The sequence below is a fragment of the Platalea leucorodia genome (genome assembly GCF_965183815.1).
Source record: "Platalea leucorodia genome assembly, chromosome: 1".
Classification (NCBI taxonomy): Eukaryota; Metazoa; Chordata; class Aves; order Pelecaniformes; family Threskiornithidae; genus Platalea; species Platalea leucorodia.
Genome location: NC_138823.1, coordinates 121923626 through 121941860, shown reverse-complemented (window position 1 = coordinate 121941860; position 18235 = coordinate 121923626). Strand labels below are relative to the sequence as shown.

At 39.6% G+C, this 18235-nt stretch overlaps 1 protein-coding gene across 1 annotated transcript in view; it reads right to left on the bottom strand.

Annotated features, from left to right (window-relative positions):
* Positions 1-1076: 1076 nt before the first annotated feature.
* The window catches only part of ZNRF2 (zinc and ring finger 2), a gene marked incomplete at its 5' end in the record, with an annotated part of 56449 nt that continues 39290 nt past the window's right edge, over positions 1077-18235 (bottom strand). Inside the window, 3 exons of the mRNA XM_082312774.1 lie at positions 1077-1627; positions 2833-2910; positions 3662-3767. Coding sequence (XP_082168900.1) covers positions 2853-2910; positions 3662-3767 — 164 coding nt within the window. The 3' untranslated portion in view covers positions 1077-1627; positions 2833-2852. The remainder of the gene's footprint in view (positions 1628-2832; positions 2911-3661; positions 3768-18235) is intronic.

Genomic DNA, 18235 nt, shown 5'->3' with positions numbered 1-18235 from the left:
GCAGTTGCTCCTGTTCTTTGCCCTTTTTGATATGAATCACAGTAGCAACAAAAAAAGAAATGCAGAATTATGTATGTACAAGAAAAATGTTCGAAGTGTTGTGCTATTTATTTTAACTATTGAAACCCACTAAAAATGCTGTCGCTAATAAATATTCATAAACTCTTCCCTGTACTGTGAAATTCAGAAACTACTACAATTCATTCTTGATATAAAAAGTATGCTTCTGAGCCCTGATATCTGTTCCAGTTTATTGTCTCCCCCCCCCCCCCCCCCTTTTTTTTTTGAACTGTGTTACTTTATGGGAACTAATACTTATCCACAGTTTTACTTGGTGTACCCCTGCAGAGACATCCTATGTTTCATGGAGCCCTGGTTATACCAATATAATACAGTAAAATAATAATAAATTAAACAAATGCAGGTGTATTAAAAAAAAAACCAAACTAACAAAAAAAACAAACAAAAAAACTCCAAAATCCAACCTCAAACCACACCGTCAAATGCTGGTCTCCACATGAAGAGACCAAGGATTTAGACGCAAAGTACTACAGATCCTGCCATCAAAAAACATTCAAACAAGGAAACAAAAACTTGCGCGTAAGTGTTTTAAAAATTAAACACAAATCCCACCTCGATGTTATCTCACCCATGCCTGTAAAAAACCCTCTTGCTGTGCCCACATTTGCAGTTATTCATTTACACCTCAGGAGGCAGCCTGGAGATGAGAGTAGTACAATAAAATAATTACCTGAAACATTTTTAAAAAAATACCCGTTAAACAAATCACCTTAACTGGCAGCACTTAAAATTGGTAATTCTTCTTTTTTTTTTTCCTATTAAAAAAAAGTTGCATAGCTGTAAGATTTTGCTTTGCTGCATTTTTTTTGTTGTTTTTACTCACAAGCAGTAAAAGAGAAGTTTTAGTTACTTAAATAGCAATACGATGTGCAGATTTCAACAATCCCTATAGCTTGATCAATATAAATTAGTTACCTGTCTTGGTTTTACTCTTTGGACTGCATTGTGACAAAGGTTTAGTTACAAAATTTTGAAATATAGTATTCCTATCCACAGAAGTTTATGTTTTCTGTTCTTGAAAAAAAGTGAAGAACGTAAAACAGGGTGTGAATTCAGTAAATTAAGGTCACACTGTTACATTATATTTAGTTTGCCATTTACTCTTCTTCAGCCAACGAGAAGGTGAAAACGTTCCCACTCAAACCCGGGGCCATCCTCCTGCAAGGGTCTCGGATAGCACATATCGAACGTCTCTGCTTCCACTTGAGGCAGTAGGAAACATGTCCAATAACCCGCTTCTTCACAGAACCAGAAGTTAGGCTGAAATTAGGAACTTTGGCCTTCGATACAAAACAGTGTCAGTAACGTCTGTGGGGAGTCGATTGTTACAGAATGTGCAGCATTTTCAAAATCCCTGTGTGTTCTTTGCATGAGTGTTTGGTATACTGAGCACTACTGGCAAGTAACCGGCATCTGCAATGCTTTTTCCATGTCACTGTCCATCTTTGCCTTTTTCAGCCACAAAGAACTGTAAGTCTCAAGCCAGGCACGCTGTGTTCAGCAAGGGAACCTCACATCTCCTATGTTTTCTGATCAGTGGAAGCAGCTGTTGAAAAAGCAGAAGACAAAAGTACCATCATTTCAGCTATTTCGGTATATAACACACTCAAACAGCATAAGCACAACCAACCGCCGTGTTTTCCTTCCCCTTCTCCTTAAGCCCCAATTATCACCGTCTCTGCTGTGGGGAAAAAAAAGAAGCAAATTGGATTTAACATGAGGTTAGACACCCATGGGCATGTACAGAGACAAATGTATTCAGAAACAGCATGCAGGCTTCTTCCACGGTTCAGTTGCTGGGGGCAATATAGGAATCGTGTTTGTTTATTAATATCGGCTAACACTGCCCTGAGATTAAAACAACGATCCCTGTAGCAGGATACCTTCCTTCAGGTTTTCACTGCTACCCCTGCAACAACCATAGCACTGCAATGTGACCTGCAACACAGATTCATGAAGCAAGACGAAACAAATGAACAAATAAATGCCAATGATGAAGTCTTCAGATTTTTTTTTTTTTAATTTCCATCAGAACAACAAAATCAAACCCTCAGCTACCAACCAGAATTTCGGATATCTCCATTCCTTTAAGAATTGTGATGATTTTTGGTGTGTTTTGCAACGCTTAGGGGCAGTAGTTTAATGCAAGATAAAGTTTTCGAACTAGTCAACTCAAATAATAAACCTATCCTTTAAACCTTTGACACTGATTGCAGATCTGAAATCATTAACACAAAACATAAGCTGGAAAAATGTGCACCTCTGTGAGATGGGATGGATAGAAACATGTTAACATTTTTAACTTATTTATAGATTTTAAACATTCTGGAATGCATTAATATGAAAGTGGTTTTGAAAATACCTAGTTTCAACTTTTTCATATGATTCCAAAAGCTTTCTGTAGAAAGAAATGCCAGTACTCATGGAACAATCTAAAATTACACAATTGTATTATTTTAATTTTGTTTCATTTCCACGGAAAAAATGCTCTTTAGAAGGTAATGTTAAAACTTTATTGGCACTGACTTGCCACTTTCCAGTACTAAAACTGGAATACATCATTTCAGACCATGCCATATAAGGAGGCAGAAACCTTTTACATATTGAAAATACGTCAATACTTTACTGATTAATATCACAGTTCTGAGACACAGTAGCAAATTCACAAGTTAAAAAAAATAGCATAAAGAGTTATTTCAGATAATCAAGATATTTATTGTTGAAATGTACATGTCTAAAAATAAGTATTACCTAAAAACATGAATCTTGTCTTAATCTGATGGATGCTCAGGGCAAGATCTATTTACTTCAAACCATTCATCTATGCAGCTGTTGGATGCAAGACAAAAATAAAAAAAAAATTGACATGAATATCTCAGTAACATGTAGCAGTAAGATACAAACGTAAATTGGTTTCTCATAATTTCAATGACTAGCAGGATTTTATAATATACAAAGAAGTATATGTATATACACACATCATTGGAAAATTTAATAACCCCAAACCACAATAATATTTGGATATTAAACAGTGTTGAAAAACTAAATTTCCTAAGTGTTAAAATTTTCTAAGGAAGCATTTTACAAGTTACTACCCAGGTTTTATACACAGGTTAGTTCACTACCAACCCTATCATCTTGCTTATATCATTCATTGATATTTTACTTCCTGTAGTTACAGACACGTGTGAAAACAAATACGAAACAGGTTTAAAAAGTGTTCCCTCCTCTCCCCTTCAAATCTACTAGCATTTGACAAAACTTAAAGTCACGCAACCTAAGCTCCCTAGCCATGATGTGCACTCCTTCCCCATACAGGTGATTTTGCCTTATTTTTCCTGTGGGCTTTTCATGCAAGCATGAGAAGACTGTAGCAGGGAAAACTGACTTCAAATACGTTGGTGGAGATGTATTTGAAGAAAAACATCTTCAGGGTTGCTGCTATTGTTTCTTTGTTGTTTGGTTGGTTTTTAAATGTAAAAAGCGACCAAGTTCTAGTGCTCCTTTAGGCACCCCTTAGAGGAGTCACCCAATAAATGCAACCTTCTGGAATTTTATACACATCCTGAGGAATACTTGCCCTTTATGATATATGCAGAGGCAAGGCAGCCGTGCTATAGTATCTCCTTGCTGCAGCTCTTCCAGGCATATTGCACACTCCCCAGCATCTTTACTCAGCACATCCTCTGAAGAAAGAGCACAAAGTTAAACAGTTAAAAAGCAGACTACTACAAGCGAAATGTTCTTTATTAGGAACATCAAGGCCAGCTACAGAAGATACTTCTAGTTCTGCAGAAAGCCATGTCAAGGTGAGGATCAGTCACACTTACACACCAGCTCACTGGAGATTCCTGATGGGAGACATTTTAACAGCTCAAATTAAAACATGGTTATGATTCAGTTTCTTGCCTAAACACAGCCGTAGCTCAAAATGAAGTCCTGTAGACAGACACCCACAGGGAGAAGAGGGGTAGCCATAATCAACAGCCAGTACCCTTTGGAGTTTATACTCTCTCAGCAGATCCATACCCCACCACACAGGCCGCTCTGATCTGACCTCGGAAGCCTGTGCTCTGAACCACGCAGCCACAGCAGCCACACACTGTGCTGCCGACCCCAGGAGCTAAGCGTTGGAGAAGCTGGGTTCTTCGTACAAATGGTACGTAATGCCTGCAGGCTTGGAGGATTCATGCTGGGTGGGTTCTTCCTAGCTGTACCTTCTTCCCCATGCTTGGTTTTCACTATGGAGGTTACGTTCAAGCCTGAACGTAACATTTCTCTGGACAGGATGCTGCAGGTAATTAACCAGGTAAAGATCTTCTTAACTTCTGAACACTTAGCCTGTCATTTGCTTTTTCTACTCTCCTACTCACCTCTCTTCTATACATCTGGCTGTCTTTTCCCAGCCTTTCCAATACTCATATTTCACACCTTCAACCTCCTCTTCTCAACGTGTCAGCATGTTCTACCACATCCCATCCACCTTTTCCTCAGCGTAAAGTATGCAACTGTTAGCAATAGGAGTGGGAGTTTTCCATCAGGGAAAGATCAGTGCTGTATAGCTTCAATGACCCTAAATTCCTGGAGATACTGAGTTTTTTTGCAGCATTACCAAGTTCCATAACAAAGGAGGAGAAAGTAAGTTACTAGGAATGCACAAGACTTGGCTTCCACACAGAAGTTTCTGGGAAAATATATTCTTTTTAATAAAAACCTTCTCTCTTGGACACTTATCTTAGCCAGAACGTGGGATGCAGAATTCGGTCTTAGCACAAAGCAAAACAGGAGATCACGTACGGCCCCGTTTGCCAGCAGCAGGTTAGACGCGACCTCACACAGTGCACAGAGCATTTCCAACATGGGACCACATAGCAACCAAGCTGGCAATCTCTGGCAGATCTGAAGGGTGCACACTTGGCAAAGTAAAGCCCACGTGTTCAAATTTCCACAGTTTCATGGGAAAAGCTTCCCCTTCTTAACCAAAAGGAGCCTAAAGGGACTGTTTATGGAGACTACGGTCCCCAGGTACGACTGAGAAACCACCAGCTCCATGCTATTCTCTCCAGTGGCTCCAATACTTATCACTATGGCATTCCAAATACACAGAAAATGACAAGCAGACAACTAAAAAGTTATCATTGCAGCAAAAAGTGAAATGAAATTAGGTCTACCTTGTTTCCCTGAGAATGACAGCAAGCTGCCTAGCAGGTGCCTGGGTTTCTAAGAGAGTGCTCATTTCAGTCTCTGCTATATTCATTGGTTATGCTAAAAATACTGTATAATGCCACATGTGGGGCATCTTCATGAGGATATGTGAAGAATATCTAACATGAAGTGAACTGTTATAAATAAAAATATTCAAAACAAATTAATGAACAATATACACCTACCACAATGAAGAAAATAAAAAAAATGTAATTTACACATGGTAATATTATTGGTGGGTATTATATTAAGAAATTGCTTCTATTGTCTATTAGAAGCTGTAAGCTTCCAAAAACATTAGAGGTACCTAAGACAGAAAGCAATTTAAAACAATACAAAAGATCTGAAGACCTCTTATCTGTTGTTACAAAATCCTGACACTAAGAACTTGCCCAGAAGAGGGTGCTAAGGATAAATACTTCCTTGAGGTGTTTGGTTTTCTTTTTTATAAAAAGATACTTTAGTATCTGGCACCAGGAGGCAAAGACTCTCCAGACAGCATTGTCCTGCTACAGAGATATTAATCTTTGCCTGAGGCTCTCAGACACTACCCTCCTAGACCGCCTCTTTACACAAGTACTTTGCCAAAAGTCCTATGAGCAGGTCTACTCTCTTCCCACAGTTAGGTTGCGGGAAGAGGCACCCGTGTATCATGTACACAGAGCATACTTAATAAAAGTCATTTTTTTCTGTGGAGTCACTTTATTAGATCAGCAGCTGGTACCCACAACAAAATGCCACTAAGATACCTCCAGTGAATTAATCCCCAGCCTCCCTCCCTCAGCACTCTCAAGAGGGAAGCACTTAGTCAAGTTTTGATGACAAAAATTAAAAAGCTGTCCAATAACAATACAATTTATAAAAGAAAACATTCCTGGGAACTGCTTTCACATCATTCTCTGTTGTACATGTCTGGCTTATCATGCACTCCCCAGACTGTACAACACTTGGGTCTGAACTCCTGCTGAGCGATTTAACAAGGTTCTGCACCTTTTGGCTAACATTAGGGCAAGATGCCAATTTAAACATTTGTATCTCCCACCAGCCCTGGCCTAAGTGTCTGAGACTCCTTTTCTTCCCTCCAGTACTCCTGTACTCTCCCCAAATGCCATTAGCCTCCCTCTTGCCAATCACGGCCCTACTGCACAATTCCCAGTCAAACAGCTTGCCTCCCTCCCTGCCTTTACCCCAGGCTTTCCCACTGGGCACGCACTGGGCTTTGCCGAGTCATGCCAGAGGGAGCTGGTGCGAATGCTGACGACGGCTGGCATGGACGGGGCCTCAGAAACACAGTGGAGTTCTGCTACCCCTGCAGAAGAGATTTTGTTAACAGGTTTCAATACTTTTCTTCCTCTGAAATAATGAGTCAGCATTCCCTACTTCTTGTGTTAACCTTATGAATCCTACCAGGCTCTCATGCAAGAGAAAAGCATAAGTTCTGAAGGAATTAGTACAAAACACTCAACTGCTATAAATGCCCATCAGCAACTTGGCACCGTACGTTAACAGACTCCAAGCCCATGTAATTATGCTCATAATTGATTACACATGTGGAGTGATGACAGCAAAACCAAATCCTTCAAGAACCTACAACACTTTGGGTCTGATTCCCTTTTGACCATTTTAGGTGATTCAGATCATCAATCCGAGGTAAAGAAAAAGGAGTGAAAAACCTGCTAGACCTGGATCTGGTCAGAATTTCTTCATACAGCACTCTTCTGTACCAACACTGGCTTACACCAGATGGAAGTCAGTTTAAGGGCCACTGAACACTGACTCTTAAATGTGTCTGTTACGGGAAAATGTGTAAATAATTTCGCACAGAACCACTGCAGTCTGAACAATTTTTTTGTTTTCATATCTTCCTGCAGTGGAGTGATTCAGCAGATACATATTATTCTTTTTCTCTTTAAAAAAAAAAAAAAAAAAAAAAAAAAAAAAAAACAAACGAACAGTGTGAGATTTCATCAATGTTATGATTAAAACATTTATATGAGTGTATTACCTAAATGGAAGTGGGAAGAGGAAATAAGCAGAGGCCACATTTTTCCATTTCGCCCACACATGGGTACATACACAAACACTCACCACACCCCCACATCCATCTGCCTTGCACCAAACAGGGGGTAAACCCTCCTCCACCTTCCCAGCTATCTGAGCACTCACTAGCCAAAGACTGGTGTCACAGATGAAATCTGGCAGAAGAGCATAGTATTTCCCCTCCTGTGTCTGCTCAAGTACTTTTTCCTCCTCTCCTCTATCCCTGGTTAATAATACTACTGTTTTAACTTCTGGTTGTCAGTAATTCTTCCTCCTAAAATTCTGCTTTTATCTTTATTGTAACATAAATTCTACTCCACTCCTGCATTTATAGCAAAATAGGTAGTACTGAATTAAAATACAATCATCCTGGCAATTTTGCATATACTTTACCAATTAAAAACTTTTTCTAGAACTTTTGAAAAAAATATATCCAACAACTATCAAAGCCACCAACTCGGTCATGGTTAAAATTATAGGCAATGCCTGAAATAGTCTGAAATTACATAGTCTGTCTTTAAACTGAGGACTGCAAAAGCACATGCAATACATACCTCACAGATTAAGTCATTAAAATCTGCGCTACCGCTTTTTGTTTTTCTTTTTAAAACACAGACAGATATAGCTCTAGGCTCAGGAAACCCCAAGTTGCAAATCATGGAGACAGCAATAGTATTTGGGGAGATATCACCTTATAGCTGCAGTATTTTATTTCTCTCTAGGCATTCAGTGGAAACAGAACACCAAGTTAGAAAGGCCTTTGATCTAATCCAGTATGACAATTTTTCAAAATATCTGTATTTTTTCTAAAACTTAAAAGCTTAAATGTCTGTGGAAGCTGCCACCGCGGCTAGCTTAACAGTGAGGGACACCACAAAAGTGCACCTTTCAGGAGTACGACTGAAACTTAATCGGAACATACCTTCTGAACAGTATCTTATCAGCACTAAAATTGGTAAAACAAGAGCCATAAGAGGTTAAAAAATATTGATGAAACTTCATTAAATACTACAGATTACCATATATCTGCTACAGCATTCATTAATTTTTGTTGCCGATTACTAAAAACCTCTCTCAGTTAAGTACCAGAGACTGTCTTTGCTTTTTTTTAAATGGAGTACATCAAGCTCCAGAAATCTAGAAGCCAACTTGTATCTTCACACATATAGCATGAATTCATCCACATTGCAGAATTTAGTCTACACTTTTACTGATATCACTTCCTGGGATGAGCCAAAGTTTTTCCTTACACTGTCACAAAAACAAGTAGACCAGAAGGACCTGCACGCTCTATTCAGTAGCCAGCAAGTATGTGCATATGTGATTAACGTACACTTAATAAATGTTACTGACTTGATTTACTAAATCTTTCCAGCTTCTCCTGCATCTGTTTTTCTCCCTCTCCATTCCTTTCCACCTATTTTCTACTATCCCTTCCCCCTCTTCACACCCATTTTCCCCAAAAATATTTCTCTCTAGACCTACTTTTTCTACCACTCCTCCTGCCCCCCCATCATCTCATTTCATTTACTGTTGCAATGCGGGCATTGGAGAAAGGAGGAAGAGATTAACATTATTAGCCAGTATCTGATACAAATAATATGGACAGCCTTCTTGTTTGCAGTTAATAGCCTTGGGAGAAGTAGACACTGGAATGGAAGGAAAAGGGGCCATTACACAGGGTGTGCTTCTCTCATGTAGCTCAGTAACTGTCTTTGCAAGCAAAAGCTTTCTCTCCTAGTCTATCCTGAGCACTAGTGGAGGAAGCAGTTTCTTTGGCATTCTACCTGTTCTTCAGTACTCTGGCTGCCACAAGAGGAACATCCTTGATTCAGCATGCTCCAGCTAGGGATCGTTCTTGGATGACCAGGTCAGCCGTCCCCTGCTCTCAGGGGCAGAAGGACACTCTGAAGGAGAGCTGATTCTGTAGCACTCAGAGCCCTCAACAGCAGAAGAAAGATCATTCAGTTGTCACTGCAGAAGATACTTTATTGCCACTCAGAGCTTCCCAAGCTACAGGCTCTGTCAGCAGACTGAGCAAGGCAGAGCTGAAGCCGTTAGCTTTGTTCACCTATGAAGACTGCACCTTCCCAGCCCAAAGTTAAACTTGCACTGCCCTCAGTGAGGAACATACCTTCTGAAGAAACAGGGGGTTCCTGATCAGAAACATTTCTTATTGCTCTAACACAGGCAACCTCCTGTAGATCAGAAGCAAAAGGGAAGATTTTTAACATCTAGTCTTTTTAATTGAACCACAGCTAAGTGGTTTTCAGGATTCATAATACCAGGGAGTTGAGCATGTAGAAATTCAGAATTCAGCTCTGCTGAGTAATTTCAATCCCAATTCCTTTTTATACTGCTGAAAAAACTAGTAGCCACATGCTAATCAAACATGCACGTTGCAACTTTTTGTGCGTTTCCGACAGGCACAATAACCCCAAACACCATTGTACAACTTGCATGGTAATACCTAGAACTTAACCAATCTAAAAACACCTTCCCCACCACAATACAGAAAAACGTAACCTCTCTAAAGCAAACTAACCAGCTACAAGAAAGGTTACGCTTCCTCAAATACTGACAAAGCATTTGATGAATTTTGGGGGTTTTGTTTGGCATCTCACTCTTCACCCCTTGCAACGCGGCAGCCCGTTACAATTTCCTACTCCAAGTCCAAGCGTTATCCTTGTTTTCCCTTTCCCTCTCACCTTGCTCAGTGTTGGTCCAAGACTGATATATCTAAATACAAACAGATACCCATCATGAAAGACTTCCTGCACAAACATTGCCTACAGTCTTTGGTGCTCCCCTCTCTTAAAACACAAACATAAAATGAAAGTCACACAAGAAAAATATTTGCAGAATAAGGCCTAAGTTGCAATAGTTGCATCGCAACACTGCGCTGAGCTAGAGGGAGGTAGCTGCAGAATTTTCATTGTTTCTCAGCTAACCCAACATTTGAAGAACTGGATTTAGATTTTTGTGGGACATTCTCAGCTTTCAGAAGCTAATTCTGAGAAACAGCTAGATGCTTCCTGTTCACACAGATAATGATCGGGTGTATGGTAGAGAGAAAACACTCACTTTTTGTTGAATAAAGATAAAAACTGAAATACATTTTAGGGAGCAGGATGAGTATAAAAGGCTGTATAGTCCTAGCTACCTGGATACAATTCTAACTAGGTAAACTAAATAAACAATACAGAGGGGAGAGGTATTTGTGCACTGAGAGGAACAGTTATTTTGTAAAGAGGTTTGCTTCAGTGGCCACAATGGAAATCTATCCGCAACTTTAAGATACGTGTTGTCAATACAAGCTACAGTTCTGAAAAAAAAAAAAAAAGAAAAAAAAAAAAATTGCAAGTTTAAATAACACAGCTTTCATACAATGTCCAATTAAGACATCTTGCTCATAGACAAAGTCAAGTTTGCATCCCAGGACTCCTAGTGAAGAGCTAGGCTTTGAAAAAAGGCCAACTAGCCCAGGCTAAAGCTCCTCACTTCTGAGCAACAACATCCACAGCCGCTCCTTTGCTGTTGTGATCAGTGTACCAACTTTCTCAGGCTGTATTTATGCTTATGGTAGAAAGCGTTGGGGTGAAATAGGTACTCATACAAGATAAAATTTCTCAACCCAATTGGACATGAAACGTCTTGTGTTCCTGTCTCGAGATTTATTGCCAGAGTAACTATGCGTTTCCACAGTGATTCAAGATTTGCTCTCGATACAATTATCTGATTGACTCTGAAACTTCTGCTTAAGCTACAGTCTTTCCAACTTCTGTTTAATCAGTCTGCTTGCAGTTTCAGATGCCCTTGAATATTAAATCATCTCAAGATAGCTAAACAACTTTCTCCTGTTGTACTGACTTCTAAAGATAAGTTGCATTCACCACATTTGTAAGTACCACGTCCTTAAACTGTCAAATTTTCCTCTAGATATGGGGCAAAGAGCTGCACCTGTTCACAAATGAACCACAAATAAACAGTCTTATCCTCCAGAACATGATGTAAAGAGACTTTGTGCCAGCCTTACTCATCCTGCACTAAGTCCTCATTCCAACTAACTGATGTAGATTTGTGTTTTGAATGACCCAAGGGGTAACTTGCTCTTGAACAGTCTTCCTTGGGGTGCTGTGTTTGTCCCAAGGCTTCCCACCCTCCCTTCAGAAACATTGTTCCTGGGAGACAAAAATACTTCTAAACATTGTCTCATCAGGAGGCGACTGGGTGAAAAAGCCTTGAATGCAGCAGTACCAAACCAGTGCTCCACTGTGCAACCCCCTTATGAATAGTGTACCCCAGCACATACCATCTGAAACAAAAGCTGCTTATTGCAGCACATGGAACAAGGAAGCTGCCTTTAGGCCGTTTTCTTGGGGTTTAATCAATATTACATGAACTCTCAGGTTATTGGGTATTAATCTTGAATGTCAGGAGTTAAATCAGAAGTAGTGTGTAAAGGGGCAAACCCATAAGAAACGGAACAGCAGCAAAATAAGTCTCCTTAGGAAATAGTGTAATGAACTATCACTTGGGGAACACCTCCTCCTTGGCTTCATCGGGTAAGAATGATTTACACTTCTCAAGGCTGACTTTACCATCAAAGAGGATCTTACACCACAAATATGCTACAAAAGGAGTAGTGGTTGAGTAAATTGGCCAGGGGCAACCAGCATGTACTGCTGACAAAAAGTCTGCTACAGTTAGAGAGGATTGTTTCTTACAGGGAGCTGGAGATAGCTGGGATGAAGGAAACTTACAGAAGCACGCAAGAAAGAAGAAAAGCAGTGCGGAATCCATACATGCAGATCTTTTATCATTTTTATTCTGTGCTAAACAATGCTTCTTATCTTTGAGGAGTAAAACAAAGCAAAATATTTAAGGGCTACTTATACATACCTGCCAATCTGTACCAGCACTGAGAAACTGCTATGATAGATGCAAAATCAATTTAGGCCTGTTGAGAACTTGGGATCGCAATCCACATAGATCCAGTCCAAAGGTGGCTGAACCATATGGTATCGCCCAGAGCAAGGGGCAGAAAGTTAAGTTTTGTCACCAAGGGGGGCACATTCAAGAAAAATGAGAGAGGCCTTAGGTGCAGTTTGCCTTGCATAGCAGAGGACTTCTTTACCAAAGGTAAAAAAAACAAACCAATAAAACCCAAACCAAACAAACCCCATCACAACCAGCCAGGCATAAAACCCCAAGAATATCTATCTACAGAAGCTTCTTCTGGTAGTAAATCACTCAGGAATCTAATTTAATGATTTAATGAGGAAAAGATACCACTGATTAGGATTGGGGTGAAGAATTCCTTTCATATACCGTGCAGAGACAGTTCTCTTCAAATAGCTTTTCGATCAGAAGAAAGACTTAGCTATGATTCTGTAAATCTGTTAATATGAACAATTTTGCCAAATCAAGACTAGATACTATTGCCAACAGTGTTCATAAAGACTGGGAAAGTAAAGCAGAGCATGGATGTGGCAGAGTAGGTACAACAGAAGATGGTTGTCTCTGATCAAGCTGAAGGAAACATCTAAATTTGAAAAGATCTGGCAAATGCAAGATGTTGATGTGACTGTACAAAAGGATCCCCACTGAGGTTAGGAAATCCCTCTTGCTTTGGCACCTTTTTAAAGTGACTAAGTTTATTTTATCCCCAAGACGAAAGGAGACCAAAACAATTGCAGAAGACAGTTTTTCCAAATGGCAAGGCTTCAACCATTCACCGTCACTGAAACTACAGTCAGAAGTCAGAGAAATTGCTTTGTAATGATTTGCAATTAAGAAGTTTCATTCTAGTAATGGTCTGCAAGAAATTGAGAGTGTGATGGGGACCTGCTGGCCTAATGAAATCTATGAGAACTCTCATCTAACACAAAGGAGGTGAAGCGGGCACATTAGAAACCTTCATGGAAGGAAAGGATAGGGGAAGAGTGTCCCTGAAAAGCAGAGGCAGGGAAGGAATGAACAGAGGAAGCTCAAATGCAGGTAGCTAGCCTATTACTCTGGGCAACACGAGTTACTTTAATGGTGCTTGTTTTGAAGTTGGATGGAGGATTTGATTCAGCATTTTGTTCACTTTGTCCTTTTTCAAGTTCCTATTCCAGGCTTCCTACAGGTGCCCTGAGCATAATGAGTTTTGCCAAGTCTTTTTTCCAGTCTTTTAACATTGGCCAAATAACTGACTCATTTCTTTGCAAGCTTGCAGAGGAGTTTGGGTTGATCTGATGCAAAATGAATGCATAGGGAACACTAAGGAAGATGGCATGAAAGATGAATCTATAAGCCCAAGCTCAAAACAGAAGGAGGGGAGAAAAAACAGGTGTGTCTGACTGCAACGCTATTCTTAGGAAAGATACAATGCATTACTGAGCAACACACAATGAAAACACTGGTGCCAAAACCCAGCGTGCATGAAGTCTGGCTTATTAACCCCAGTGCCAGGTGCTAGGCCTACAGGGTGCTTTTCCCAGCAGGCTCAAGATCAGTCTTCTCCAAGTTAAAATTGAATGTCTGGTGTCAGTGTGCGTACACAGGATAGAGATATAAATCACTACATAATTTTTACTTGTCTTTTCTGTTCACAGCAGACAGACTGCTTTTTTACAAGCTATTCCTATTTTAAATGCAATTACCCTTGCAATATAGATGGAATGCAAAACATGTCTGAATGCAAAAAGTTCTGATAACATCAAATATTGAGTCGGTGTTTTCAAAGCTATCTCAGTTTTTCTGCTCTACACTAACCCATAATCCAGTATTATAATTTGTTCCAGCAAGGATAGAGATACAATATTTCTGGTGCTAACAGGTACCTACAGGTTTTTACTATCCCAGTAAGCTACAGAGCATATGGGTCTTTAATTTCAAGAGGAAAAAAAATACCCTAAACCAACCTTCCTTTACATTTTAAAGCAAATAACATTAATTTCTAGATCCTAGCAATTAAGTAAAATAAAAGACACCCACATAATTTCAACAGTATTCAGCGATGATGATAATTTACAAGTAATAATACAAGAAGATTAACATGGGAGATGTGTTTAAAAAAAGTCTCCAAAGACAATTCTCCAGTATTTGTTCAAAGTTTTATGCATGTCATCTGACAGTATATTTCTACAACCATATTAAAGTTTTATTTTTCTCCTCATTTTTTAAATCTATAGGCTATCAAAACTATTGGACACCATTATGACAACAAGGCATTTCAGCTAATAAAGCCATAGACTGAACCAGACTTCCTTGGAATGGGAGAGAAAAAAAGGTAAGTGTTACCCAAACAATTCCTCCCCCCATCTCTTCATTCCAAACAAACAAACATTATTTATGGGCTAAAAATTATCCATAAATACTACATTATTGCTTAGCTACATGAAGGCTATCCAATACCTAATGTTATACATGAAGACTATGTAATTAAACTTCACGCAAGAAAAGAGGGGATGAGGAATATGGTCAAAATTAATGATATTTGATATGGCTTTAAATTACAGATCCCTATTAGTGCAGTGTTAAAACAGAAGTTATCCAAGGTTTTTATGAGGAAACTTTAACAAGGTTTCATGAGTGTTAATACAGTTCAGCACTAAATCTAGAAATAGTGCAGTTTTTTGTGTTTCAGCTGTGTGTTAGAACTTCAGGTTTTTTTCTGCAGCTGAACAAATCTGTAGCTGTGTGAGACTTAACACAAACTTTGGAGAGTGAGGAGGTTCCTCCAGGGAGAATATAACAGGCTAGTCTAGTATTTTGTACCTCTGTCGGCATATAATCAATGTAATCCCTGCCAATAGACAATTTACAACCTGTCCTAGAATCACTGGATTTTGTTAAAAACACTAAAAACTGATAATTTTTTCTCCTATGTAAGCAGCGATGATAATCCCCAATTTAGATGTGAGAGTACTCTATCACATTAACAGTGTTGTCACCCAGCTTGTTTCAGAAGAGTTAGGCTTGTTCTACCACTGAAATCCCTGGCAATAGCTGGGCTGACTTCTTTTGTCATTGAAGGGTTGAGTCTGCAACTCAGAAGCACAAGACTATTTAAACCATCAAAGGGGTAGCAGGTTTTAAAACAAGATGTTAATCTGAAGAAATAAAAATAAATTACAAATGACATTTCAGGCAATTCTTTCAATTGATCTGCCCTTGGGGTAGTTTCTGAGCAAGAAGGAGTACCACTTCTTCTTTCATATTTCTTTAGAAAAAAATCCTGATCTGCAAATAATCTCTTCTCGTTCCTGCAAAACAGTGAGGAATTTAGGGAAGGAAATACCAATAAATTCTTACACAGATCACTCAATGTCAGTGAGATGTAATTTGGCATTTATTTTTAAAAAACCTAAATATTTCAAGTAGTTTTATTTCAAATCCAGCCAATGAAACCTATTCTCTAAGATTAGGAAAAGCTATGTATTTTCAAGGGTTTTGTTTCCACAGAGCAACTACAAAAAATAAGTCAGTTTGCTGCTAACAAACGAGTAAAGTCTCAAGGTTTTAGAGGTATCGGCTTTAAAGACTGCAGAATTATCATACAAAACCAGGAACATTATTTCCCCTGAAGCTAAATTCCCAGCAGTCACAAGACTGCAGCAGTTGCAGACACGATTTATGACATCCTCCGAATGACCTCTCAAAGCTAAAGACTGATTAAGTGTAAGACATGGAAGGTAGCTCCTGTCTGCTTGCATCACATGACGCAGAGTCACAGCACAGCGAGCGTTCGCTACCGGGCGAACTAAACGGTCCCTTAGCTTTCTCCTGCACGCAGCACTGCGCTGCCATTATATAAGAGAAACACAATGACATCCAGCGCAAGGTATCGGGTCCTCTTCTAACCCGATCTGAATCACTCCTCGCGTCACCCGCAGATGTTCTTTGTGGCGCTGGTTCACAGGTGTATCTGTAATTTTCTAGGACAAGAATTGTCATTTGACTTTAGCAGCACTGTCAGTACCAAAGCAAGACGACGGCAGTATCTGGGGTTAGGAGTAGCTTATAAGGAAAAGAAACAACTTGAGCTATTCAGCACATGAATGATCCTATTTTCTCTCAGAAACAAGCAGGCTTGTTCTATAGCTGTCAAAAGCTTTACTGTATTGATCCAGTGCTGCATATAAAATACACCCGTGGCACATGTATGCATTTATATAAAGGCAATTCCAATGTACTGAGAAAAAAAAATTGTTGTCCCACTCTCACGAACGGAAGTAAGTATGAGGTGACATTGCAGCTATTTTGGCCAGGAGCGATTTGTGACAGCTCAGTCACAGGAAGTTCGGTCTAGCAGATTTAGGCCTGGCCCAAGGGAAAGTATGCAGAGAATCACCCACCAAATACGCTTCTCCCCAAAGGTTCATTAAAAGTCAGTCCCATTCGCAAACAAATCAGAGAAAAGTTTAAGATATGAATGGATGTGATCTCTGAAGTGTGTCCTCCTCAGCAGGATGCAAACATGTCAACTCTACTTCATTACAGCAAGAAAGTTTAGCGTAATCTATTAAGCATCCCCAGACTTCACCATGAAAGTGAGCTGTCATAGCTTCTTTACAAATCTATGCCTCCCTTTCTCTTACATGAAGAGTAAAATAATAAGCAATGTTGATCCCTCAACCACCACCACTAAACCTCCAAGATTATATTTTACCAAGATAAATGGGGTAGTCTGCAGTTCTGGGAACTGCTGTTCCAGACATTCGAAGCACTTCCCTCTCAGTTACACTATGTTCCCATTTCAGGAGCTTTCTTCACAGCCATACCATTAGAAATACACAGCTTACTTTTTTGATTTCATAGCAAAGGGTTGACAGTTTGTGGGTGTGGAGGAAAGATAAGAGACTGCAGCCTCTAAAAGTGCTGCAACTCCACGCTATCACAGACTGGCCCAATTCATCCACTGACTGAGCCTAAAACGGGGTCACCAAAGCAGGTCCTACCCCCTTTAGGAGGTAGGTACACGTTGAACTTGAGTTTGGTTTTATTTAGTGACATTTGTCAGCATTACTCTGTAAAATGAGCAACCTCCCTCCCAACACACACAAACTGTAACAGGCTGCTTTTGCAGCGATGCTCTTTTGTGAGGTACCAGAAACTGCTGAAGGAGACATCTGGGGTGGCTGGAAGGAAATAGAGCTTTACTGAACAAAAGGGAGGAAGAGCTAGAGTTTGCCACTGTTCCTCTTGGCTGTCTGGTTTGGAGGAGTAGCTATCCACAGCCCACACTGGTGAACATCAGTGAGTGTTTCCTCCTTGTTCAAACGCTACCAACAATTCCCAAAGGAAGGAGGTACAAACTAATCAATATATTTTTATCAAGTTGTTCAAACACAATTTCCCTCCTTAAAATTGTAACAATGATTTGCAAGACAAGCTATGAAAAGTCTGAGCTGATACTATACCAATTCACAGAATAACAGCTGTGCAAATGTCTGAGATTAAAATTTTATTTACTGTAGTAATGTTCTGCTGTCAGCACGTTAAGCAAAATTTCAAAGTTCAACAGATGTTCCACAGTTCTAATTATTTTCAAGAACTACTGAAGAAAACAGTTTTAAAGCATCAGGGAAGCTGAATGAACCTCCTACATACTCTGGAGGATGTTCTTGAGTACACAAGATCAAAGCAAGAGTAAATGTCACTATTTTAACTGCAAGCAGAGGAGAAGTGCCTGTTTACGTGTCCTGTTAAACTACCTTATAAAGTTTGCTCTTCTCCCTCCCCAGCACCCCTGAAGACAGAGCACAGAACCACCTAGGGCAGAGCAAGAAGCTAGAAACTTTTAGCCAAGAATCTTGTTAAACTCCAAAAATGGAAGAATTGATAAAGTCAATGGAGAATTTTATACCTCGGATAAAGTGGAATGGAAGAACTGATTTGCCTTAGTATTATTTTGTACTGC